This window comes from Centropristis striata, chromosome 13 (assembly GCF_030273125.1).
Source record: "Centropristis striata isolate RG_2023a ecotype Rhode Island chromosome 13, C.striata_1.0, whole genome shotgun sequence".
Taxonomy (NCBI): Eukaryota; Metazoa; Chordata; class Actinopteri; order Perciformes; family Serranidae; genus Centropristis; species Centropristis striata.
In genome coordinates this window covers 25,677,032-25,704,777 of record NC_081529.1, presented here as the reverse complement: position 1 = coordinate 25,704,777, position 27,746 = coordinate 25,677,032, and the positions used below count along the sequence as shown (strand labels likewise).

General features: G+C 36.7%; 2 protein-coding genes across 2 annotated transcripts; both read right to left on the bottom strand.

Moving 5' to 3' along the window:
• Positions 1–1,061: 1,061 nt before the first annotated feature.
• On the bottom strand, positions 1,062–21,304 carry tmem184a (transmembrane protein 184a). Its single transcript, XM_059348291.1, has 9 exons — positions 20,495–21,304; positions 19,991–20,215; positions 15,056–15,221; positions 14,083–14,173; positions 11,965–12,040; positions 7,896–7,987; positions 6,393–6,562; positions 5,167–5,364; positions 1,062–2,676 (listed from the first exon to the last, which is right to left on the bottom strand). The coding sequence occupies exons 2-9, from the start codon at positions 20,213–20,215 to the stop codon at positions 2,447–2,449; spliced, it is 1,248 nt and encodes a 415-aa protein (XP_059204274.1). The 5' UTR covers positions 20,495–21,304; the 3' UTR covers positions 1,062–2,446.
• A 1,145-nt stretch (positions 21,305–22,449) lies between these two features.
• On the bottom strand, positions 22,450–26,727 carry psmg3 (proteasome (prosome, macropain) assembly chaperone 3). The gene is made up of 3 exons (XM_059348288.1): positions 26,576–26,727; positions 24,782–25,010; positions 22,450–22,814 (listed from the first exon to the last, which is right to left on the bottom strand). The coding sequence occupies exons 2-3, from the start codon at positions 24,998–25,000 to the stop codon at positions 22,662–22,664; spliced, it is 372 nt and encodes a 123-aa protein (XP_059204271.1). The 5' UTR covers positions 25,001–25,010; positions 26,576–26,727; the 3' UTR covers positions 22,450–22,661.
• Positions 26,728–27,746: the final 1,019 nt, after the last annotated feature.

Below are 27,746 nucleotides of genomic sequence, written 5' to 3'. Positions count from 1 at the left end.
AATAGACAAACCTCTCTCCAGGTGAAATAAGTACTATTCTTACATCCAGTGTGACCCAGCAGAGGTCCATTCAAGCTCTCAAATACACAGTGCTCATAGGCTAGTTTACCGCAAGCAAATATTTTTCAGCCATAATGATTTACAGCTTGTACAAGCCACTTATTTCTGAAATTAAAGAAAATCTGCAAATTATTCTTAGGAGTGTTATACAGAAATGCACGAGTGAAAAGAGGCAAAAACATTACCTACCATGGATGTTTTTTCTTCTTCCTACAGTTGAAGCAACTGCAGCTTGTTATAAAGTACCAGCAGCTGTAATGGAACTGTTTGAGATATCAGAGGTTATTTTACATTTTATATGAACCATAACAATGCAAATGTGTGTATGGAAATAAGGTTTCTTGTATATCTACGAGGTATTCAAGGTTTTGATTTAAAAATAAACCCTGAAAAACATGTCTTTGATTCAATAAGCTGTCAAATCCAAGCTTTGCCAGTCCTACAAGCTACAGTATTTAAGTTTAGGCATGTAGAAAGTCAGTTTTAGCATTGTAGATTGAAGAGGTTTTGACTATAAATTCAGCTCCATAACATGAATGGATGGAGCATGTATATGGATGATAGGGTTGTGGGTGTAATACATTAAATGTTAGTTCAACAGCAGCAATTTCTATATTAAGTTTGTACTTTAGAAGTTAATGGATTTCCTCATTCTAGCATGGCAGCAACATGTTGAGGCTAAACGAGGACAATAATATGGCAGCATAAACTGAGTATGTACCCATCACAACTTGTCATTACTCTGCTCATATATATTTTATATTTATTTCATTGAATTGTGTAATTTTATTAAAAAAACAAACACCTAAATTATTTTTTATTTTACATTCATTTATTTACATGTTTTCTCAATGAACTACCCTCATGTACAAATAAAGTCTGTATTTGTTTCTGCTCTGATTTAAAGTATGGTAAATTATTCCTATAAATAAGTCTGCTGTGTCCGTTTTTGTACCTTCAAATAAAGCTTTTTCCTCATTGAGAAGTGCAGATTCTCTCAGTTCGAGTTATACAAGCAAAAACAATTGTTTATTTTTTTTTTACAAAGTCGAAAGAAGACAAGTCAACTATTTCTTACATTATCACTTTGTACCCAACTGTAAATTAATTTCTGCTTTCCCAGAAAGACAGCTATAATTGGCACAATATGTATGAAAATTAAAACAACATATTACTTGTTATACAAACTACAAAACATAGAAATCTCTATGTCTCCCATGTGACATAAACACAGATAATAACATTTCTTGGGAAAAACAAAGTGGGAAAATAAACTTCAAAGTCTCTTTTGAAGAACACATGTTTGTGTTTCTTTTTCCTCACACTGGATTTGGTTTAGTAAGACTATGCCTGATCTACACATTAAATATATTAAAATCTTCCCAATTGAGAATCCAAAGAGTTTCTTTACACAAATAAGACATTTTAAAACACCACAGTTCACACCAATGAAATCCTGTGCATATTTTCATTTGGAATTATAACATGAATAATGATGTGAAGAAGTAAAACATTTAAAAAAAAAAGTTCTGCCAAAATAATTTACAATAGCACAGAAGCTGCAAAATGACTTATTGTTAGCATCTGTTAAACGGCTGTCTCGCACTGAATTAAACTCCTTAGCATGCTGGGAAAATTAATGAGAAGAATACAACTTCCACTTTGTAGGAGACAGGTTTATCCAATTTGTCCATGCTACGCTAGATACAAAGGATTGTGAAGTGCTATAGTCTGCAGTTTGAAGTGCCTGCTCCAAAACGAATGTGTCTCTGAACAAATCTTTCCATTTGTCAGGAAACCATGCAGAGGAATGCTCAGCAAATACTTCAAACGAGCAGATGCGAGAGACGGTCCATAAAGTGTCATTCCCAGTCATCGCTGGTTTCCCTGCTTCTCTCCTGCGGTTGCATATTAATCATCTTCTCTTTGAAACTGACATGAATCAGAGAGAACACACTTCAGACGGCCAGAGAGCGAGCGTTGACATAATGTTCGAAACAGAATCAGGATCAGGGACACTGCTGAACATCCGGCAGCTTGATTTAAAGAAAATGCAACGCTCCAGATGTCTCTGATACAGTGACAAATGACAAGGTGACATGTCATTTTCCTGTGATTATTACTGCAGATATGAGGACAGTTGAGTTCTCTGGTCATTGAGCTATCAATTTTAAAAAACTACCACTAATTTCTTCCTCCTCTTGGTGCTTAAATTATTCATTAAATCAGAACAGAAGCAAGCAGTCCAGCTTAAATACTGGGATGATGAAAATTAAACACCTGGATTCAAACCAGCTCTGTGAGATATGCGATGCAGTCGTGTCCCCAGGGGGTCAGAGATGGGGGTGGCAAGGACACAAACACCTGGATCTTGCTGGAAAAATGCCTAGAACTCATCATCAGAGGTAATCAGCATGATTTTGTCAGACTTGCGGGAGCTCTTGTTGCCCGTGGCCGCTTTTCCGTTCGTGCTGGGCTGGACCACTTCTTGTGTGGACTGCTGGGTGTACTGCTGGTAGGCTGGGGAGAAGTTGTGGATGGCATCCTGCACCATATCTCCTGGGTTTATGGTCTCCTTCAGACCGCTGGAGATGCTGTGCATAGGAGGGATGCTTTCTGTAGGAACAACATGACAACAAGGACATTTGGAGATGAACGATTAGACAACCATGCACTGAATACAGTGTTACAGCTATAAAGCAAAAGTTTGATAGTAACTTCCTGGACTCTCCTCTGGTTGAAGTGGAAATACATGAGCATATATTGCACCTACTGTAAAACTCTGAATTGTTGTTGAAAAACAAATGAGATATAACGTGTTTCGAGATGTGGATTTTGTTACATTCAAAACAATGTCCCCGTTTCCAGCCTTTATGCTAAGCTAAGCCAACTTGCTGCTGGAACCCGCTATTTTTTGTAAAGATAAAAAAGTGTTTCTCGATTTATCATCTTTTAACCTTCAGGAAGAAAAGAAAAAAGCATATTTCCCCAAATGAGTAGTTACTCCTTTGTGCACTTTAATTACAGAATTTAATAAGATTTCTCGAAGCCCAAAATGCAATAATTGTATACACAATGAACTAGTGATTTTTAAAATTGAATTCATTCATTCCATTGTCAAATGTGAAAAATGCCCATCACGAGTTCCCAAAGCCAATGTGATATCTTCAAAGTGCTTGTTTATGATTTCTTTCAAAGTGTAAACAATCATATTAAATAGAAAGGCAGCAAATCCTCATATTGCAGAAGCCAGAAACAAATGGTTCGGCAGTTAAGATAAATGTCTAAATAGTGCATCAAATGCATTTTGTCTATTGACAAAAAAAAAAAATTGACAGTTATCTTTGAGAATCTGTTACAAGGGTAAAAAATAAAATAAAAATCACCAAATAGGTATGATTTATTTCTTTCATCTTGGCTTTTTCACAGGCTGCAGCCTATAAATGGACACAATTCAGTCACAGCATCCTTCTTCACTGATGGTTCCTTAGCACCCAGCTGTGAGCCAGGTTGAAATTACTCCAGAACTAAAAGGGTGTTCAAGGCAAAAAAAACAGAGCGGGCAGGCATTCACAGCCTTCTGTTTCAGGGTCACTGGCAGTGCTGTCTGGATCAGCTTATGGAGGTGGCAACGAGAAGGGTAAGGTGAGGGGGGAGGGTGGTGGGGGTCTACAGGACAGTTAGGCATGGTCTGCTGAGTTTCTCCTTACTGCCAGCCCGGTCCACAGGGCTGCAGCAGGGGAATGGTAAAACTGAGGTGTGGCAATCTCTGCAATCACACACATCGACACCTGAGGGTGGCTGTGCAGCAGCAGAACTAGAGTGTTAATGTTAGTGCCAGAAAGTTCAGTTGTAAGAGGTGACAGGGTGGCTGAGGCAATATTTTAAATGGGCAGAAAGATGAATGATGGATTTCGATGGGCAGGGTTAAAGGGTGAGGATAAAAAAACAATAATTTCATCCTAATACCTTCTGTGATTTTCATCTTGATTGAAAAATAAACAAGTTGATACAGAAATCTTTCAGTTTTCCTCATCACTTCCAGTGCTTCTCTATGTTAACCCTTTGATGCACAACATGGGTCAAAAATGACTCATTCATCCAAATTTGATTTAAAATTAAATGACCTAATACTATAATAATAGTAATTTGTTTCAAATAGTTACTTTCCACACTCATATATTTAATATATTTAACATGTTTATGTATAATTTTGTCACACATACACTGTAACTGGAAGGTTTTTACAGCGCTTCACTTTTTCCAAATTTTTTTATGTTTCAGCCTTATTCCAAAATTGATTAAATTCATTTTTCCTTAAAATTATACACACAATATCCCATAATGACATTTTTGACCCATGTTGTGCATTAGAAGCGTAGTGATAAAAAAAGGGTTTTTATTCAAAAAGTAAGAAATGAAAAACAAAAAGTTAGGATGTATGATAATCAAAAACAAACTGATTGAGAAAAACCTGGAATACTGAATGATGAAATTAATTTATTGCAAAGATATAGAAAATTAAAAACTCAGTCGGGTCACTTTAGACCCATGTTGTGCATCAAAGGGTTAAGCAGCTCAAGAGAACAGAGGGTTTTTCCTATAGCAGGAAAAAATGGCAAAATGATTGATATTGCTGCAGAAGGCTTCCCTCATGGTTTCCATTTGTCTTTTGCTTGCAAGCTGCACTGACGTCAAAGGGGTGCTGCTCCCTTCCTGCTAGTTACTGTACTGTGGCTATTGAATCCCTCTTCATCTTCCTCTACACTGTTTTACCAATAACTGTCCTCCGAGCCGTGAGGAACAATGTATGCCCTTAAGCCAATGAAAGCCCTGATCTGATCACAACAGCACAACATTTAATCAAAGTAGAAATTACAGCTTTTGTATCTGCTGAAATAAAAGGGATTGACTGTAATATCTACCGGTAAAAGTCAGAAATTGCCTCAAACAGCACAGAGCAATGCAATTACACATACTGCTAACACTTTCAAGGCTGTGTCAGTCCTTATTCTGTGGGGGAGAAGGGCAATTAGCCTTGGAAACATGTCAACATATGTTCAAGGGGAGGGAAAGAGGTAATGATCTACAGACCACAGCGCTCACCTGGCACTTCATTCTTTTTCTCCTGGTAGACAGTGCAGGTGAAGGCGTATCGGAGGGCAATGGCAGCAAAGAACATTTCGATGCAGATGATAAAGTTCTGCCAGCCGGCGGCCACAGTGCCGGCGCCGACCTCTTGTCCATCAATGAAGAGTGCGTTGGGTATGACGCCGCAGCGCTCCAGGATGGCAAGGACCATTCCTACAGACAACATTATCATCAGCAATTTAGACTTTTATATACTGGTTCTGATTAATCTTACATTGTAAAAAATATATTGATGCTGAAAACAGTCTCAATAATCAATTTGCTGCAGTATTAATACATGGGTACCAGCTGGGCTTTCTGCTGTCTCCGCCTCCTTTCAGGGCTGTCTTCTTATTTGCTCCAGTTCAATATAGTAATTTGCAGATTTTTGTATGGTGTTTACTCATTAATGTTATTATTTTTTTTAACTTTCAGTCAGCAACATCAGTTCACACACTTAACTTTATTGTGCACTGCACATATATGGAAGAAATATCCTACCTTTATTCAAGAGCGTAGATTTTCAGTTTGAGAGCGTGTTTTTTTTCCTTTTCAGTGAAACAGCTCCTTCTCGTGCTCAGATTTATATATGATATATGATTTTTGAGTTCAAGCAAACACTTTGAAAGAAAGTAGCAGAAATCTGAGTGCGAGCACAAAATGTGGGCATGAGGAGAATTCATCTGAGCACGAGAGGGAGCTGTTTCACTGAAAAGGAATAAAATCACGCTCTCAAAGTGAAATTCTACGCTCTTGAATAAAGATAGGATACTTCTTCCATACATATGACTTAGAAGAATGTTGTTTTAATTAATGTAAAAAAGTCTTTAAAAAAGCTCTTGAATGAAGATAGGATATTTCTTCCTTACACATGACATAGAAGAATGTCGTTTTAATTAATGTAAAAAAAAGTTTTAGTCATTGTTAAGGTTTACTCTGATCAATCATTTTACTGTTCTCTGCTATTAGCCAAGAAAAGAAAAGTTATCCTTGTAAAAACCTTGTCATATGTTATAGCCTTGCTTTGTTTATCTCTTCATAAAAAAAAAACTTTTTATGCCCTAAATGCTATGTGAATTTTTCCTGGTGGTTTTGAAGCTGGTGTTAATTACGATATGTTTCAAGGTATTGTATCAAATTAAAAAGCTCAATATCTTGACAACACTACCTCAAGTATTGAAAAAGAAGATGGGTAAACTCACCTTGCCAGAAGGATAAGAAGATGACGGATTTGATTGTGAGGAACTTCAGCACTGGTTCGTACGGCCTGAGCAGGTCACTTGTTGCGAAGAAGAAGAGGAAGAGAGCGTAGAGAGCCAGGCTGACGGAGAAGTTGTAGATGATTGTGATGTATAGGTATCCTCCATTTATGCTGCACAAAAAAAGATCCATGATTACTAATTAAGTACATTTACAGCCATTTGCCATTTTATTCCCTGTGATCAAATGAAAAGCATTTAATCATGTTCTGAATCAGTTTACTTTGGGCTCAATAAAAAAGACTGGCACCTTAAATTTGATGACATTTTCCTCCATATTGCTAAAACAGCTGGAAACAAAACCTTTTTGTCCTCTTATTTAAAGCAGTTAATAAAGCCATGTCCTTCTTATATCAGGATGCAATTGATAAACAGGCAGACTTGTCTGTATTTCATTATCAGACTGCTTTGCTATCCTCTTTGCATTCAAGAGAGCCACTCTGAGGCCTCAGCTGTGACTACACTAATTACTCCCACCCAGTATAGAGTGCATGGTTGGCTGAAAGCGTATAAGTAAACAATCTCTGAATAATCATGGTCTTACTAGAGAGCTTAAAGAAAGACATTAAAATAAACACTTTTGCCTGCTAATTTTGCTGTTCAAGTATATGGAGAAATAAGCAGGAATTTAATTATATCTATCTTTAAGCTTGACAGTAAGAGGGTAATGATGTAAAGCTGATTGAAAACGTCTGTCTCAAGCCCTGAACTCTTTCTGAAGATTCAGCTGTGACAACACTTGTTTCTAAACTACTCAGAAGAAGCACACTGAGCCGAGAGGCAGAGAAGAGCACCTGAAAATAAGTCAGGCAGAGTTTATTGGCTACAGATCTGATAGCTTTTGATTACACGCTAAAGACAATTTTATTGAATGTATTACCCTCTCCATATTCTGCTGAGACCCTTATTGGCTCATCTGGTGCGAAAGGAAATACACTAAAATTAAGTTTGTCAGGCTGCAATTTAACCCAGTCTTTGAAAGTGAAAGCATGAAATGAAACAATGCATCTCCCCCTTTAATACTGTGCTACACTGAGTGCAACATACAATAAGATTTAAGTGTCTTCATTTCAGAAGCCTTACTGCGTTTTGGGAAAACTTATAAAGAAATATAATTTCTTTAGACGATATATCAAAAATCCTTGAATTATTCTTTGCAATACCAACAATACCCAAAAGGCTGTGATTATGGCTCTGGCTGTGACACAACTGGGACAACTTGCAGAAAAGTACCTGCACAAAATCACAGGAAAGTTTGAATCCGGCAATTTCTGCCTGAAATGAATCCCTTTAATTCTAAACATCTTCATCGTGCCAACTGTGAGGAGGTGATATAATTATCTCCATTTGCAAATTATTTCCATGTGCACATAAACAGCAAGCAAGCCTACTGGCAATGACATGGAATGTGTAAGCTACACAAAGAAAGAGAGAGGTGCTGCTCACTTAAAATCTCCATCATGATATTTGCCAAAGGCCTGCAGGATGATGGTGATGACTGCCATGATGGGTTTGACAACACAAAACTGGAGAGTTGCCTGAAGAACACATTAAAATTCAGAATGAAAACAAGCAAGGACATCATGAAATAGGAGGAGGATGAAGAAGGACGTCAGAATCTAACTGCACATCGACTTACCTGAAAAATATCAGTAATTTCTCACTGAAATCAAGTAAAACTGACTAAGCAACAGGTTATATATTGTTTGTTTAATCTATACAAGAACTGAAGTTTAAGAAGCACACTTCCTGTTCCTGCACATCATAAAGCAGCAAATTGTCATTGTTAAACTTCCGTTTTAGCAGAGTACAAGTTAAAACAAACAAGATATAACCCGTTAATTAGTGATCTTTGGAGAAGTTGACAGATGGAAGTTGTTTTCCCCAGTTTCCTGCTTCTGTGCAAAGGTAAGATAACTGGCTGTAGCCTTATACTTAACTGACAGTTATGAGTGGTATCAATATTTTCAAATAAATCTCAGCAAGAAAGTAAAAAGTTGTATTTCCTGAAATGTTGACTATTGCTTTGATTAAAGGGATAGTTTGGATTATTTGAAGAGGGGTTTTGTGAAGTACTTATCCATAGTCAGTGCCGTCTTTGAAGAGAGTAATAACAACCTCCGTTCTCTGTCATAAAGGGCTGTTTGACATTCAGAATATTCTAAATATAGCATACACTTAAATTTTCTTTTAGGTCATTTTGCTGCCATCCTTGTCCACAGCAGTACATTGTTTCTCCTCCAAACTAAGGACGTACCAACCACCATCTACTGTAAGGAGTACACAGACTATGGATAAGTACCTCATTCAACACTATTTCTTATAACCTGAAATATCCCTTTAAAAGACTTAAAAACCTTAACCTTGCATCCCCTGTTAAAGTTGTCTTTTTCTTCAATACTGATGTGTCCATGCCATAGACTGTATATAAATAAAATATATGCTGATGTGTATAAGGACTGGCTGGAGGATGCAGAGGGAGGTAGACCTGCATGCAATATAAGACTGGAGGACAGGTGTCCTCCATGTTGCGTATTGAAGCCTGAACCAACCAATTTGACAGAGGCTGCTCTAAACTCCCATCACTGCTCCGGCACTTGAAAGCAACAGAGCAGGAGTGTTCAACTTGATTAGCCAGAGGGAGGCTTTTTAAGAACGGCCAGAGTCGGTGGTGGGCTTGACAAAGTGACATCAATAATCATTTAGATTACTGATTTGCTTTGAGAATAATAAGAGTGACAAGTTGGCACTAGAACAGGCATAAGGAAAGCAAAGACTGTCAGTACTAAAAGCTTCAAAGCATATAATTCTGCATGATACAGAACGCCCTGACATGCTTGGTATTCGAAACACAATGCACGTTCATAATATGAGTGGATTAATAGTCAACCACATGAGCAGTGAGTAACTGCATCCATGCATAGAGAGTCTATACAGACTGTAATACACTTTAATAATAAGCTACATGTAAGTCGTCAGCGTACACTGCTTGATACAAATTTAAGATAAGAGGATATATTAATTTCTATGTACTTGTCGCAGCTTGAATAATACCATCTCGACTTCAAACTGGTGCATCAAAGGGTTATGTGAATTTAGGATAACATCTGGTATATTCACCACTTTTGACTTTTTCCCAACCTGCCGGCATTTTCCATTAGAATACTAAATAATGTCTCATAGAGAACACACAGTTTGAAATGGCCTGGAGCATTTACTTTGTTAGAAATTTTACCATTTCAGAGTTCACACTGCATTAGTTCACTGGTGGCAGCTATTGACAGAACTGATTTTTAAATTTCTCCTGAGTGCTATTAAGCAGCAACCCCCTCTACTTTATGTATTGCAGATGCTCAGAGCTGATCCTTATAAACTGATAACAGTTTAATTAAGAAATCTATGTATCAGACCATAAGGCCATTGTTTTTTTATTGTCATGTTGCCTCACGCTCTTCTATCAGGGCTGCCCTTTGTTCTTTAATTTCTGCAAAGAAACTCTCTGAGGCTGTTCTGCTCAAACCTCTGCCCGACATCAATAAATTATTTCCATTTATATCAGGTGCTTATGTATTGTTGTTGTTGTTTTTCCAATGAAAGGGAAAAAAACACTAAAGAAAACCAAACAAAAAAAACTCTGCTTAACTATTACATTTAGGTATGAAATACCCTTGACCGGCTTCTTTTTGCACATATCTTTTCCCTGTAAAAAGGTTATCCCATACTTGTTTTTTTTTTTGTTTTTTTAAATACACAAAAAAAGTCCCTGGCTCCCATAAGGTTGGGTCTAGTGGTATTTCCAACAGGCATGTTTGACAAGATGTAGAATGTCTGTGGTTATTTGCATATTTCTGGCATAAAGCATGTCCTAGTTATTGTTATTTAAATACTAAAATATTATTATAGACAAGGACCAAGAAAACCGTTTTTAGCAATGTTGGAACTGATGTAGTCTAGGTTGCCTTTTAGCCACTAAGCCCCTGAAACCTGAAGTTTTTCTGGAAATTCAACAGAAGTGTCAACGCTTCTACTAAATAATAGATTTTTCAGCCTCTCTAGCAGATAGAAATGAAATTCAAAAAGTATTTGAGAGCTTATACAAATACTACAAAACGACGTATCCGCTTTCCAGGCTTCAATGGGTGAAGAAACTAGAAGATGCTACCTTTCAAATGAAGCCCCATCGAGGGTTGCTGTTCTAATGCTGATGTAAAAACCAGGTGTAGCACTACTGCAGTTGCAATGATCATTTGCCAGATGGAAGTCTATTGTTATGGTCCATTTTGCATGCTTTCCCCAATAGACTTCAATAATGCAAAAGCTGCCCCTGGGGTGTACAGGATTCTACTTTTACCCAGTTTCAGGAATATGATAAGGGACTTAAACTGAAATGTTAAAAAAAACAGTTTAGGACGCAAGAGCAGCTTATCCTCCAACCTTATCTCTAACCACCACAATAACTCTAGGCTGCTTTTCCATATCAGTCATTCATTTGTTAACCCCTCTTCTAATCACACAATGAAGCTTCCCCAAAATGTGCAAAGAATTTCAATGTTTTACCTCCACCCCACCCTAGAAAAAAACAGATCAAGGTCTTTCAGATGTTATGCTCTGCTGGGTCCCATCTGCTAGTTTGAGTATTTGACTTTGATGAGGTTTTTCACCTTGACCTTTCTCTCAAAGATGAACATTATGTGATCAATGCGATTGAATGCTTTAGTAATCCAGCCAGAACAAATTATTCTGTCCGACAGTCGTTTATCATCACTTTGAATCCAGTGAGTCGCTCGTTTCATGGCAGTTGACATGCAAGACAGCATTTAAAAATTTCTGAAGTGTTCAATATATTGATTTCTGAAATGTTCTGTTCAATGAATGTTAATGAGGGTGACCCACTTTCAATGCACTGACTCTCAGCAAACTTCAACTAAACGGATGGGTCCTTTATCACAAGGCTCTTTTAAAAATCGACTGTGCTGCTCTGCAATTGTCACCTCACCTCAAGATTCCTTTCCGATATGTCACGAGAGAGAACTTGCAGTTTTCCTTTAAAAAACACTTCACGTAGGATTCCTGTGAAGGCTCTTTGAGTGTTTATCACTTGCCGCTTATAAAAAAAAATATATTCATTTCATAAAAAAAATGTTCATTTCACCGTGTATTTTGTTTTGAAGACAGAACCCTCAGTTCCAATTTTCATCAGCGTTAGGCTGGGAGCTTGTGCAGCATCCCAAGACGCTGGGAGGGAGCGCTGCGCTGACAGCTCATATCATCTCTCTGTGTTTATTATCAAGCTGCTTTCACCTGGCCTCAATTGCTTTTGTTTCCTTCTTTTTTTTTTTTAACCAGTGGATGTTATCCTCTGAAAAGCACACAGCCAATTATAACAGCTGTCATTTTTTAAGCAGTCTGTAGATCTGGGCAGAATAGTAATGTACAGTATCTTTTCTTTTCGACAATTTGATGTAGTGGACAAAAAAAACTCAAAAGCAGCGATAAGGGGATGATTGAAACTAACCTGTTTGCAGAATCTTAAAAAGCCAATGGAGTAGCTCATTCCACCGAGACAGCAGGTACCATACAGACAACTTGACCTGTGAGGACGAAACAGCATATATTTAGCAAGTATTGAGTGACAATAGACACATGTACTATTTAATACAACAGCCGCCGTACAATAAACGGCAGCATGCTTAACATTTCAGTTTTTGCCAACATTAGAGGTTATAACGTTTTTTAAATACAAGTTTTGGTAAAGTCAATAAATTGACAACTATTTTCATAATTGAGTTTTTCAAACAAAAATACCAGACATTTGCTTCTTCTTGCTTCACTTAGGTCAGCAAGGATTTGTTTCAGTTTTTTGTAACTGTAAACTGAATTTCTTTGGGTTTTGGACTGCTGGCTAGACAAACCAAGACCTGTGAAGATGCAACCTTGGGCTTTGGGAAACTATGACGTGCATTTTTGGTTATTTTCTACAATTACTGCTTTAGTTGGCTGTATGTTGACTTGAATTCTATACTTAATCTTTCTGGGTGATGCTGTATTTGACTACAATGTATTGAAAGGTTTCTGATATTCTTTCCACATCATTTATGTATATGTAGGAGCAAAGATATGAAAAACTAATAAAATATACAGGATTAAAAGCAGTCAAAAATCTGGCACTGATATTTGACAAAGAAATGTTACAAATTGAGACTATACTTCATGCAATGTTGCCCACATGGCAAAATCCCAACTGGCAGTTACTTAGAGCTATACAAAAAACAATAATGTAAACAGAAAGACAAGCTGCTTACAACATATGGTGTGCAGTTATTGCAAACTATGTTTTATTTTGTCAATTATAATCTTTGTTCATTGTATTATTACACTATGTCTGTGGTGTTGTGATGAGGAGGCAGTTTAGGGTGTGGGGAGTCTGCTGAAATAAATAAACTGGTGAGAAAGACTGACTCTGTTAGAGGACTGATCCTTGAAGCAGAGAGGAGGATTACGGTAGGTCTAACCTCAGCCTCACCCTAAACAAAAGCTCACAATCAAGGTGCTCTGTAGCTGGATGAGACTGAAGTGCTGTATAAGGCACTTTAGGTGCTTTCCATCCGTCTAACCTTCAGACTGTCCGAAGGTTGTGCAATTACTTCCCTAATGACTACACATCAAATTGTTTTAACGTGTCTGTCTTTTTCTTCTTTATAAGTAAATTACTGACGCCCAAATGCATAGTCATCGCTTGCAAATGAGATTCAGATTCAGACTCAGTCAAATTGAATTTGAGTAACAAATTGGGATTTGCCTACAGAGGGAAAGTAGTCCAAGTATTTGGTGCTCTGTGTGTTGATTCCTACAGAACCTCTGCACATATGTGGTGCATTAGTTCAACCTTTATCTAGTTTATTAATGGGAGCATTACATATTAAACTGATTCTAATAGTGAAGTGCAATATTAATTAAAAAAAGGAGCAAGCTTAAACTAAATGCCATGACCGTGTTTCTAACATGCTAACACTACTAGACTGTGAGCTTGGTAATGGCATACATTTAAGCCATGTGATCTAATTAATCTGCTGATTAAAACATACACGTCTTGAACTTTAACACGCTACAGTATTATCCACAACACTGGATCTCTACAGGAATCCTAAAGGACATGTAAGAGCAAGGTAGTGTTGTGAATTTCTCTAAAACAAGTTGTAGAATTTATGCCTCGTCTCCAGTGGCTGCTGTTGAGCAATGCTACAATTTATCAGGGCTCAACATTAGTGTCTCCACTGTCTTAAGAACCTGGCAAAGAGCTGCCGCCCTGTGGCTGAGTCAGCCATAAAACAGAGCCTGCCTAAGACTGGTCAAAGGCTTAGAGATAAAGGATAAGTGTTTTAGATTAACAGGCTTTTTTATTCCATGCTCTGTCCCTGTGTTGTTCAAACTAAATGCTAATTCAAGGGCAGTAAGGTGCACCGTTTGTGATTGTTAGCATAAATACAAAATCATATCGTAGTTTGTCCCTTTCAAGCTAAAGAGAAGGGGATATTTCTATTTATTTATCATTAAAAAACTTGCTTTGCATGCTGCAAACCTGCATGTACATGCATGCAACAACTGAATGGGGAATCATAATGAGAGCACTCACTGTATGGGTTTCCCACGGATCTCTGACATGATTGCACTCTCTCCTCCCAGATACTCAAAGGACAGGCTCAGGAAATTGTAAATGACAAATGCTGTAACAGAAAAAAAAGTGTTACTTCTTTAAACCCTGTACTATTCGTGACATGATTTAACTGTAGAATATTTTCTTATCCCCTCAAGTATCAGGTAAAATCATTTTCGTTAAAAAAAACAAAAAAAAAAACATCCACACGATAAAAAAATAATTAGTCCTACATTTTGGAACAATAACTGTTTCAGTCCTTACATTAAGAAGCTTCCAAGGGTTCTGTGTCTTGAAAATCCCTTTCTAATCCTTTGTTGCTATTTAAGGAGGGATTAAATGAAGCTAATGCAGACGGTGTCCAGTCAAGAGAAGGTTCATTATGTTTTAGCCGTAGCTGCTGGTGGTATTCCAGTTCTCCTGCTTTCTGATGCGCTGCACTATCAATCAGCCACAAAATTGGCCTGCAAACTGGAAACTAATCTCCTGAATAATGTATTTCCTACTTTTCCCCTTTCTCAAATTACTTGTAATCCATTTTGCATATGATTCACCTTTGCCACTGGTGAAGTGAATTAAAACTTACAATGCAAATGTACAATTATAGTTACAATGTACAGAGGCAATTTAGTTACAATTTATAGAATAGATTTATGTCATATTTGAAAATTGAAAATCACTGCAGACACAAAGTGTTAAAAAAAAAGTACAATGGAGTGTTTTTTTCTCTTTTTGCAAACACTAAAATTACTCCTCCTAGAAACCCAACACCTCAAATAATGAGGTTAACTGGTCTGAGCACAACAGCTGGTGTGCAAAACGAGTTTGGTCAGTTTCTCTTCTTTCTTCTCCTGGCAGCCATGTTACATATGAGGGCGGGAGAACAACTCTGACTGTCCAGAACAGACATTATCAGGCAGATAGTATAAAGTAGAGTGCTTGTGATACTTACCTTCGTAGCAGTCTCGAACTGAATCAAAGTAGACATAGTACTGGTCGTTGCTGATAAAGAGCAGGCTGAGCCAAGAATCGAAGGCATAGACTGGCACGATAAAGAGGATGCGGATGATGTAGCGTTGCTCATTGGGGACTGTGTAGGATCGAAGGTGTGTGTAGATCTACAATGAAAATACACAAAGCATATGAAAAAACATGAGCAAATAAGAAAATACAAATTCACTGATCTTGATGAGCATGTTTACAGATGGAGAGAATAGTTATGAATGAATGAACTAGGAAATTTAATTTCTGATCATGTATGAGGTTAAAATAGTTCTGTTAAGTAACTTTAAGTACAAAAAACAATACATAAACAAAAAGTGTTCAATGTTTCCTGTACATCCTATATACAAAAAACATAATGGTACAAAATACTGACAGAAAATGATATAGTGTTGGCAACAATATGTTCCTATAGCATTCACTCTGAAGCAATATACACTACCGGTCAAAAGTTTTAGAACATCCCAATTTTTCCAGTTTTTCATTGAAATTCAAGCAGTTCAAGTCAAATGAACAGCTTGAAAGGGTACAAAGGTAAGTGGTGAACTGCCAGAGGTAAATAAAAAAAGGTAAGCTTAACCAAAACTGAAAAATAATGTACATTTCAGAATTATACAAGTAGGCCTTTTTCAGGAAACAAGAAATGGGTTAACAACTTAACTCTATGGAGTCTTGGGCTATTTTGTCCATTTTTGAATTCTTTTCATGTCTTTGTAAGTCATTTTGTGTCTTTTTTTGGTCATTTTGTGTCTTTTTTTTTGGTCATTTTGTTTCTTTTTTTAGTCATTTTGTGTCTTTTTTTTGGTCATTTTGTGTCTTTTTTTTAATCCTTAAATCCAACATAAAATGTGATTTTGAATCTTTTTTTTACTTTCAAAACACTATCATGCTCAATAAAGAATTTTAAATGTTGCAAATGTGTATTCATTTCAGAGTACACTGAGACATCAAACTGCATCATTTTCAATTCAATTCTGGAAAAGTTGGTGTGTTCTAAAACTTTTGACCAGTAGTGTACATGTCATGCATGTGATCAACATATGTCAACCACCAGAGAGCTTAAACATCAAATAAGCTCTTTACCTGGATGATATTATTTACAGCTAGTTTATCTTGTACTGACTGCTCTGTGTGTCACTGTAAACATGGCAGCGGGGTCAGCTAGAATAAAGAGACTCTAAACTGACCACACCTTATATTGTACAGCTTTAACTTCAGATACAGAAGCAGACAATATGATCAGTAGATAATCTGTTTTTCACTGAGCTGATAAAAAGGTCTCAGCCTTTACACACACACACACACACACACACACACACACACACAACACACAACACACAACACACAACACGCAACACACAACACACAACACACAACACACAACACACAACTCCAAATGGCCTCCATAAAAGGTAATGTGGTGCAGCTGACAACATTTATTGGAATACGCAGAGCATATGGCAGACAATCTGATTATCATTCTTCCGCATGACCTTTAGATTTATACACAAGGCTTAGTATTCAGACATTAGACAAGTAACTTATACAAGCCAAATGACGAATTAATTTTTTGAATCCCTACTGAAATGTCCACTTATCGATTCTGATCTCAAGCACTTTATGTCAGCAGAAGGAGATATGTTCTCAGCAGTAATTAAAGTACAGTTTACTGCTCCTCTCAGGGTTCTTCTCAGGTAAAGCCAGCAGATGACTGCAGGTTGGCTAACCTCACCAATGTTCACAAATTAAAAAAAAAGCTGTTTCAACATAAAGCTGTAGGGAAACTGCCACAACCTGGCAACATCTCTCACCTAACAAACAATATTGAATAAATATGTTTATAATATTGCAAATTTAATTGATCCCCAAAAATGAATTCATATCTGACTAATACTCATAGGATCTCTTCAACTATACAATTAGCATATTTAATGGGAAAGTCTGTTCCATTGTGTCTCAAGTATTATTGCCCCTCTGCAGATGACTGCAGTCGTGCAGAAAGAGCTCTTAAAATGCAGCACTTATTGCAGACCAAAGCATATTAGGGAATAATATTATGATGCCACCGACATGGCAATAAGTTTCTAGTAATGACCGATGACTCATTCTTCATGAAGAGACCATTTTAAAAATGACTAAACAACTACATTTTTCAGTCGACCAAGCTGCTTATGACCCATTAGTTAGCTAATTGAGTAAGAGGGGGCAATTCAAGTAATCACACAACGCTCACTGCTGACTGATATCTCTCTAAAGTGAAAGAAAACAAACACAACATCACGACCATGTCCTCCTGTAAACCTGGTCAAACAGTTAACTTATTGCTGAAACAAGTAGTCATTTACTAAGTTAATTAAGAGATCGGTGTATACAAAGCCTGCACGATTATGCATTACTTGGAGCCTGACAAGATGGATTTGCAGTCTCAGGGATCTCAGGGGTGCAGGGCAAGAGAATGATATATAATATAATATAATAATAATATAATAGAAAGCGACAATAATAATTTGATTTGATGAGGAGGGCGGTGTCAAGTATAGTTAGTTATAAGTCTAAGAGGGGAGGGTCGCTTATAAGGCCTGTGGGCTTTTTGATTTTCTTTTACTGCTCTGTACTTACAATAAAACATTTTTTTTAAAGCTGCCCTCATTTTGAAATAATAACCACATACAGTAGTTACGTAGTAGAGTCTAAGATGGTGTTTTTGCATACTTTTTATTTTTCATTTATTAAGTGTACGAACCAAAAATATATTCACTACAAAATTGTCACAATTGAGAAGCTTTAATCAGTGATTATTTGCTTGAAAATGACTAACAAAATTAATTATTTTATAAAAAATAATTGCCAATTAATTTTGTGTCTATATACTAATCGATTAATAGAGTAATAATTGTAGCTCTATAGTAGTTTCACTCATTCTTAGGCTCTCTTGCCACTTTCTTGAATTAATTTTGACTTTTTAATTTAAAATGCAAATCAGTGGCTATGAAAATTTTTAATTCGAAAAATCTCCATTTGTAGGAGCAAGCTAAACAACATCCAGAGTCTCACTCTGCTCGACGCATTCAGCTTGATTAAATACCCATTAGGGGCTGCACATTAAAGCCTGATTACTGTGAGGGTGGGTGTGTGATGCATTTGGCCATCTCTACATGTGAAGTGAAGCAGACTGTTGACTGATGTCCTCCATTTGCCTGAAAAGCCAGAAAACCCTACATCCTTCCTGATTCCTTAACGCTGACCTGACAGTAATTCATAGTTGCATGCTGAATAATGCCTTCAAGCCCAGGCAAAGCTCAGACTTATTTCTGCAATTTATGCCCTGACAGTAGAGTTATGGGCTGAGGAAACACCAGTTTGAAAACATATATAACCTATAACAGAAGCGATTGTAAATGTTGTAAGTAAGTGAGCGGGACATGTGCAAAACTTGCCGCAGCCATACAGCACGCCATGAGTGAAGTCTGCTGCTCCTAATCCCATATGCTTCACGTTGCAAAGGGACCAATAAGCCAACTAAGAAAAGTGAGCCACACTGATTACAAGCCTGAAAAGCATTGGCGACTTTACAGCAAAGAGGATCTAAGGTCATTGTCTTTCTGTGTTTAGTATTCAGAATGTGAGTTTAGCAGTCTATAGCAATCCTCTGGAGCCAAGTCAGATGAAACACCACCAGCATTGCAACACTAGTCCTGCAGACGACTTTATTCTCCCTATGAGACTGAAGGGAAGCGTGTTGCCCACCTGCTCCATCTCCCTGCGGTGCACTTGCTATTTATTTGTTCAATTAAAATGTCTTGTGGCAAGTGTTTGGCCAGACAAGTACTATATTAAAAAGATAGAAACCAATTTGTTGGATATTGAGTCACAAATCCCTAAACAAGGATTGTTTTCATACACGCAGGATGCAACATGTTGATGCTTTGTGAGGATGTTTCAAAGCTTTGGAAGTTACCCAAAAACATGACAGCTTTTTAATTAATTGCATTAAAAAAACAGATACAGCTCTGACTATATGCGTGTTAAGATAAATAAGAGCCAAGCATATAACATCTGGCCCCAGGATGTCCAATGGATGCATATGCAATAAAATAATCGACTGAATCTTGGCACTTTTGCAGCTGCACAACATTAAAACCACCACGAACAAGAAAACAACACCCTCATCCTTAATAACTCTGCAAATGTTATCTCAATATCAATTGATTTCCCTGCTGATAATACACTGCACCCTACCGCATTCTCTCCGAATGATAAAACCATAATGATAAGCTATCATCTGCACACAGTGGGGAACTCGCCCACACAAGAGGATACACTCATTTACAGCACTATTGAAATGGTTTCTGAGTAAAGGTGGCCTGTGTTGAGCCATGTATTCTTCCTACTATATTTCCTCCACACACACATAGAGAAATCTTGCTGTGCATTTATTGTCCTTTAATCAGCTAAAGGATTTTTCCGTCCATGTTGATCTGATAGTCACTGTAAAGTTAGCAAAACATTGCCACAATGCAGCAAGGCAGGGCGAGGACAAAGTAGAAAGAATAATACCTGCCTGGAATACTTCATGACTAGATAAGACAAAAGCGACAGTGTGTGTGTGAGTGTGAAAATAAGCAGTGTGAGCTAAGACACTGAATTCACTGCACTGTGCAATAAGGTAATAATCCTTCATGGATATAAGACTTTGTTTCTGTCCTCTGGCAAGGGAGGTGCAATGTGTCACTCTGCAACCATCTCTGGTTACACAGTGACATCACTGAGTGTGCGATGCTTTGAGGCTGTGTTACTCACTGTGCGGTGCACTGATTTTCTTCAACCATGAGCATTTATTAGAAATAATCTTGTCTAGGTCTTTTGTGAAATGACACAAACTCACCTGGTGGCATGTTATGAGCAAAGCGGACCAGACAAATATCCCAGAGAGCCCCTGAGCAGCCACTGTGTTTAAAAAAAACATATTGTCCTCTATGATTGTCCCATTGCTTGTTTGGATAATGGTCATATTGGAGAAGTCTGCCTTGTCTGGGAGAATTGGTGCATCCAGGTGAACAATAGAATCATTTTCGGTTGATACATCCATGTCTCGATACGAAATATTCATCTGAAACAGATGGAGGGGAAAAGACACACAAAGTCAGTGTAAAGCTTACAAGTAACATAAAAAGGAAGAACATCCCTCCTGTGGGTTTGACTGAACATTGCCAAATTATTTCATGGTGCCTGCTGTGATAACAACACAATCTAGATTTCATTGTTATTACACAAAAAAAATACATTCATGAAAATATTATACGGTAGAGGGAAGTAAAAGACTATGCTAGAATTGTTTTATGCTCTTTATCCTGATGTCCACCATCTTTACAGTCAACAAACAGCTCACCTTGGCCCGGGGAGGCTGGGAGCAGCTTTATCCTGTTTAGATTGTGGGCCACGGTCCACGGAATGAACGTTGTAGGATCAACATGGGGAATAAAATAGTCTTTCAGAATAGCCAACCGACCTCATTTACTGTCATTTACAAACGGTCCGTCGACTTGTACCAACGACAGGATCAACAGACTGGACTTCCTTGTTTGAAACAGGTGCCTGACCGAGGTCGAAGTCCACACAGCCGGCGAATAAAAGCTCCTGTTACCTGTAACTAATAAAACACTTATAAATACCGCGGTAGCCTGAAGCGTTTACTCTGTGAATCCAGTGGAAAAAATCCAAACGTTGAGTGTAAACAGCGTGTATTTGAAGTTATCCTTGAGCGACGAGTCGGAGGAACTATGGAGATAAACAGGTTGAGCACAGGTGAACGGGTCACGTGTCCACAGATCCACGTGTGTCGTCATCACGTTGCAAGATTACGTTTTGGCCTACAGTCTATGATTTTAGCCAGTACTCCACAGCAAACAAACCTCATATACGTTTCAAGATCTTACATAACATGTTTCCCTGGTAATTATCATATGCTGGGTTTGCTGACATTGATATTTACCTTTTGTAAAAATAATTCAGAAATAATTTCTAACCTTGTTTTTAATGTGAAATATCTCCAGAATTTTGACAGATTTGCAGTCTTTATTAGGGTAATAACTAGCCTATTAGTTTAAACCTAAACATATTGCTGTTAGTATGACGATAAGTGCTTTTGAATACCCAATTAACTGCTATGTTTTTTTGTTTTTTTTAATCATTATAAATCATTTTCTTGATCACTTTAGAGGTGTGAAATGTATCAAAATACTTTTGTAGGAATTGTATTTGACTCCGTTGTTTTTTGTGTTTACCTGCATATTCTCTTTTTGTCAATTAAAAAAGATTACATTTTGACAATTGATATATTTCATGTCTAATATTTTTATTACCATGTAGGCCTATTTATATATTTGAAGCTGAGCTAATGCAATCCAATACAATCAACCGCAAACCAAAAAAATATGTATAAAAAACAAGTTAAATAGAGATGAATAAACACCTCTGCAGCACAGGCCAAACATGGAGTTTCATATTAGCTAGGATATATGTATGTAGGTTATACTGTATGCATACTATAATAGCTTGATGTTACAAGAATACTTGAGAAATAAAATCTACTTTATAGTTAGGAAGTTAAGAACGTTATCATAACCAATAACAAATTATTCCAAATGGCTCCCACAGATTTCAAATTAATTTCACTTATTGTATTTTACACAATTCTGAGGATGGTAAAGCAACATTCATTACAGCTGATAGGTATGAAATAACAGTGTAACTTATTGCTCTGTGCATTTTTTGTCACGATCTGCGGTAAAACACTTCTAGCACATAATTAATTGCTTTGTAATGTGTTGGAAATGACTGTAAATTACTGTTTAACTGCATTCCCACCAGTGCAACACAGTGTAAGGCAGATTAGAAAGATTAGAAAAGAAAAACCCAATTTTATAGTGTAATGGGAATGTTCTTCGTGCTTTAAATATTTATCCAGAGCTAAGCCTGAAATATCCTTTACAGGTGCTAAGTTAGTGAGTAAAAAAAAAAGTCAAAAATAGCAAAAAAGACAAGTTGTAGAAGTAACTGGTTTTATTTCAACATTCTTTTTTGAAACAATTTAGAATACCTACATCTTGTAATGAAATAATAAACCATATAAAGTATAATAAATTCAAAACAAAACAGAAAAGGTCAATATGTACGTCATACGCTGATTAAAATGGATGTATTGGTCATCATTCTCTAAGTTGAACTTAGTCGGTGCACTTTTAGACACTTTTTAGAGCAGTGACTTGCAGAAAATCCATCTTTACAACCAGATAAACTCTAAATATTTTTTTTCCAGAAGACATTCTTCACTGTCTGAACAAATCAAAAAGATCAGAGTCAATGAAATTGGATTTATACATTTCTGTCTTGCAGCACAAGCCTCTGGGGGTTTTTTTAATCACAGACTGGCATTTAGTAAACAGTAAAATCCTTTCAGTTTAAAAGGAAATGCAGAAGAAAAATGTGGCATTGGGGGCATCCAGAAGGCCTGTTTTCAGCAAGCCTCCAGGCTTCATGTCCATCATGTTGACTTCCTACCAGACTTGACAACTTTTGATGATCTCTTTCATTTGTTTTATTGCATCTATGGAGGAATCCTTGAGTGCCAGTCCAAGTAAGACAGGCCTGTTTCCGGCTTCTTGTGACACACAAGTTGCCAGGTTTTTTGCACAGACGTGTGTTAGAGCCTGAAAATAGAAACACAAAGCAGGCGTTAGATTAATGCACACAAAAATGCCGCTATGCAACATGTTTACGTCTGAAGAAAATTTATGACGTCTACAGTTCTTGTATATCAATTAGGGATGGGCGTTTGGAAGAAACCTGCCAACTTTGGCATCTATAACATTCACGATCAATGAATCACTATGTTTTTATACATACTCAAGTATGTATAAAAACATGCATACATGGGCAAAATAAAAGATATATATATATATATATATATACAGTACTATGCAAAAACCTGTTTTGATAATCTACACTTATTGGACATTACCTTATTTTGAAAGGACGAAAAGAGACTTCCTGTTCATCGTAAAACTAAATCAAGTTAAATTAAACTATAGTGATAACATCAAGGAGATCAATGTTTTATGTCTTAGCACCCCCCTGAAGAGGTGCAAGGTTAGTTTTCACAGTAATCTTGCATTTTTAAATGTGTTTTGTGTTTAAATAATTCTTGGATCGAATTAAACCTAGTAATTCATGCTAGCAAGGTTTCATACAGTAGCAACTTTCAATTTGCAAACTGTAGCCTTATCCAACTTAATTCTCAGCTCATTGGCTTATTCACGTACGGCCGTAGAACTGAACGATCGGCCATGTTTCAGTCCAGTGAGTACAGATACAGAAACAGACATACACAAAATTAAAATAAAAAAATGCACAGATCGATTAAAAATGTCAATCACAAGATAGCCCGAAAACATACCCTACTTTCCTGCCTATTTAATTCTAAATGGGACCATAATTTACTGAATTAAAATGATGCTGTGCTGAAGAAGTCTTGAATCTAGCGACTGAGACTCACTCATAAACTCATTAGGAAAATGTTTACTAAGGTAATAAATGGGAAGGTTAATTTTCTCATATATTTCTATACAATCTGACTTCTTTTGGCAGCTGCCATTTGTTGGCCATTAAAAGAATGCAGGTTTAAGGCACCACCGCATTGACTTTAATTTTCAGATTCCAAAGGGAAGGAAATACACCTGTAGCAGTATCCTCGCAAAACTATCCCTTATTCCTAAATTTGATATCATGTACATCAATAATCTTCTTTTCAATGTAACCCATAAACCAGTTTTCACATGCTATAAATGTTTTTTCTTTAGTATAGAGCAAATATTTTATAGACTCTCTAAATCATTTCACACTGTGAACAAATGGGCCAGAAAAAGGTACTTTTCCAACCATATTCTGTGCTGTTGCCATCGCATATGTGGTTAACAGTTATAACTTGACTCTACTGCCATGAAGCATTATTGATTGGGCTGTATTCCACACACAGCATGAGAAAAGTAATTTATTTTTGTGAAGTTCTCCCAAAGCAAGCAACATCTTACAAATATGACTTCTATTCTATTTTAATGAAACCCCTAATGTGGTTGGCGTAGGTAATCTGGCTCCTGTGTAATCCGGTAAACTTGACAATAACAGAGATGAAGCTTTTCTGCTGACATAATGCTTCATTAGATTACATAACATAATTCAGTAATGATCATTCAGCCTGTGTGAGTCTGCCTTAAAACACTGCATGCCTCCCTGATTGTAAAACCACATACACACACACAGAACTGCAAATATTGTGTCATTACAATGACCAAAAAAGTGACAAAACAAACTCCACAAGCAACCTCATTAAAGTTAATTTCCCCATTGATGATCCATGTCTGGCACTGTATGCCAGTTTGAAAATTACTTGATGATGCCAAGCTGAAATAGGTTTCTTTGTGCAAACTTTAACAGACCACTGAGCTCCATGCCTGCACACATCTTATTTCTCTACCACAGCAATTCACAGCCAATCTTATCTGCCCTTTCACACCATGAAATGAGTTACCCTGCGTTACAACAAGTCTGTCTGATATCTTGTGAACCAGTCTATAGCACACTGATACAATATTAATCCGACCAATTTTATCAAGCGTACCTCGTCTTTGCCCAGGAGTACTTTGGTGGAGAATGTTGGGGTGCTGATATCATTAGATCTGGAGTCAGGTGTGACAGATATCAATGTCCCCATTTTGCCGTACTGAGTTAGAACTACCAATATGTAATTGCTGAACTGTGTACAGATGACCTGTGTAGAAATTCCATTGACTTCTTTCTCGGTCTGTTTCGATTTGATGACGGGCTCAGTGGAAGACATTCTCTTAATCCTGGGGAAGAAAAAGAAACAGGAAATGGCATATCAAGACTTTGTGGGCTGTAGCTAAAGAGTATTTTCATTATTCTATTGATTAACTAACATTATAAAGAAATATTTGGGCTATAAAACATCATAAAACATTGAAAATCCCCATTATTATTAATTTTTCTTGAGCCGATGGTGCTCCAGGAAACATTTGAGAAGCTGTAGCAACAAATGTTTGGGGTTTTTGCTTGTAAAAATACTGAAAGAAAGATAATTAGACAGACATATTTGTTTCCTCTGTAAAAGTAATGCCACTATACATTAATCACAACAACCTGCAGATAACTCTTAGTCACTTATTGGTTATGTTAACCTTGCAAATTGTGAAAATTGTATTAGTTTATGTATTCACCTTCTATTTGTATTTATTTTCCACAGTAATCACTATTCTTGCACTGTTTTTACCTTTTAATTCCTTTTTTTGATGGGCTGTTTCTTTCTGGCTATGCTAGCCTTTTGCACAATTTGTATTTTATTATATATCTAAATTTAACTTGTATTGTAAATTAACCATAGTGCCTAAAATGGGCATGAGTACAGGTGAGTAATCAAAGTACTTCTGATTTTCATCCATAAGTACCCTTACTTCAAATTGCTATTAACAGTGTTATTATCATGCTGATATTTATACCAAAATATAATAGGGGATATATTATTATTTATTGGTAGCAGCCAAACACTTTTATGTAAAAATCAGACATTCAACACCCCTATATAGCCTGATATGAATTCTCTTTGTCTCATCATGGCCACATTATCCTGCCACTGCATCAAATATACTTTAAATTGTTAAATAGTGGACTATTCCTGTCATGCAACTGCTGATCAGTGTACTGGCAACTTTTATGGTCCAATTCAGGCACTGACCCATACTAATCCAATTCTTACACAGTTTTTTAATCCTTTAATCACTCTCTAGTTGCACCACCTCCATTAGCATACACTGTATTATATTGACAGCTCTGTGTAGTAGTTCTAGTGGCTTGATGATCACTTTACTGCTGTGTTTTTATTACTATGTTTCAATTCTTTATTCCTGTGCGTTTGGTTTTCTATGCATACATTTCCCTTGGGATTAATCTAGATATCTAAATCTTATAATAAAGGGATCTATGTTGCATCCCTCAGGTAAGTCTGTTGTAGACTTGCAGATTTTAAGTGCATTACTTTTTCCACATAAACCTCTCACTAATTTGCAGAATACGTGGAAAAATCATACGATTCAAACAAGTTAATTGTGTATTGGGAGTTTCATATTTTGATACAGCGCATTGTTAGCAGCTAAGTACAGAGAGCAAACAGCGCAGGTATTGAGAATTGTCTCCTTTCCAGTATCTACTTCCACCACCCGCAAGGACATTTTAATCGAAAAAGAAAAGCTGCGCATAAATGATGCTCGGCTACAGGGAAGTAACATGTAGAGGCTAACGTTAGCTAAACAGCTACTGTTAGCTACAGCTCTAATCTTCACAGTTGGCATTAAAATTAAACAGATTTTTCAGCGTGTGTGTAAATTACAAGAATCCTCACCCTGTTCTTCGTCCGTGCACAGTGTGGAGCTTATTCTTGACGGAGATGCTTCACTTTTAGCAACTTCAGCAGCGCTCTGTCATTCACCAGCAAAACAAACGTGCGCCGTTTGGTTGAGCTCAAGCACGCCTATCAGCGTGATGACGTAGACGGAAGTCGCGCCTGAATTCCGTTGTGGTTTCTGGATCGAACATTAATCACAACAACAACAACAGTTTGGTATAAGTGATTGTTTCTGACTGAATCTGACTTGTTTGCATTTAATTAATGTGACCATTTAGGTAATTATTATTCATGCATTTAAGCCTTTGAAATTTGAAACATCCATTTCAGGCAAACTCAGTGTCATATTTTGAATCTTTTCTTAAAACTCTTTTATCGTAGCCTATTGCCTTTTATTGACCTTAACCTTCTTTTACATTGTTTTATAAATTGTATAATTGTTATATAGGCCCTATATGTGTTCTTAATTGCATTTTGTTTTATTGTTGAGTAACTTGTAACTTTGTTTTGAAGGGTGCTATACAAATAAAGTAATTATTATTATCATTATTATTATTAAAGTCGCACTAACGGCTCTTTTTGTAAGAACATATTGTACCAGTAATATCTAATTGAATGAAGTTGAATAAAAAGTAAAAAAAAGATATGGAATGAAAGTTTGGAAAATACTGGAAGAAAACATTTGTCCATTTGATACTTGTTGGCTGTCCCAAATCATAGGAACAACTGTTACAACTGCACTCATATTTTCATTATCAGAACCAGATTATCAATTTGGAAAGTGCACGAAAAAAATTTAAATCCATGTGGAACCTGCAGCAGAGTAAAACAAAAGATAAAATGAGGATCAGTGTCAAGTTGAATAAACACAATAAATTGTTCCTTAAGGTAGATTTGCTACTGGTACATATTAATTTTTAAAAGTTGTTGTTTGTCCTACGCAATGTCCTCCAATAAACCTTCCTTACAGGTCCACCACATCTTCACAGTAATACGAGAAAAAAGGAGAGGAATTTTCTGTTTTTGCCTGAAGTTTGCCAATATCTTAAATACTTATAAACAAATACACATTTTGTTTCTCATAAATCATATTCAAGGTTATAGCATTGTTCACGATGCACGATTATACCTAATCTGCATAATTATTTTCTCAAAATGACTGTGATGC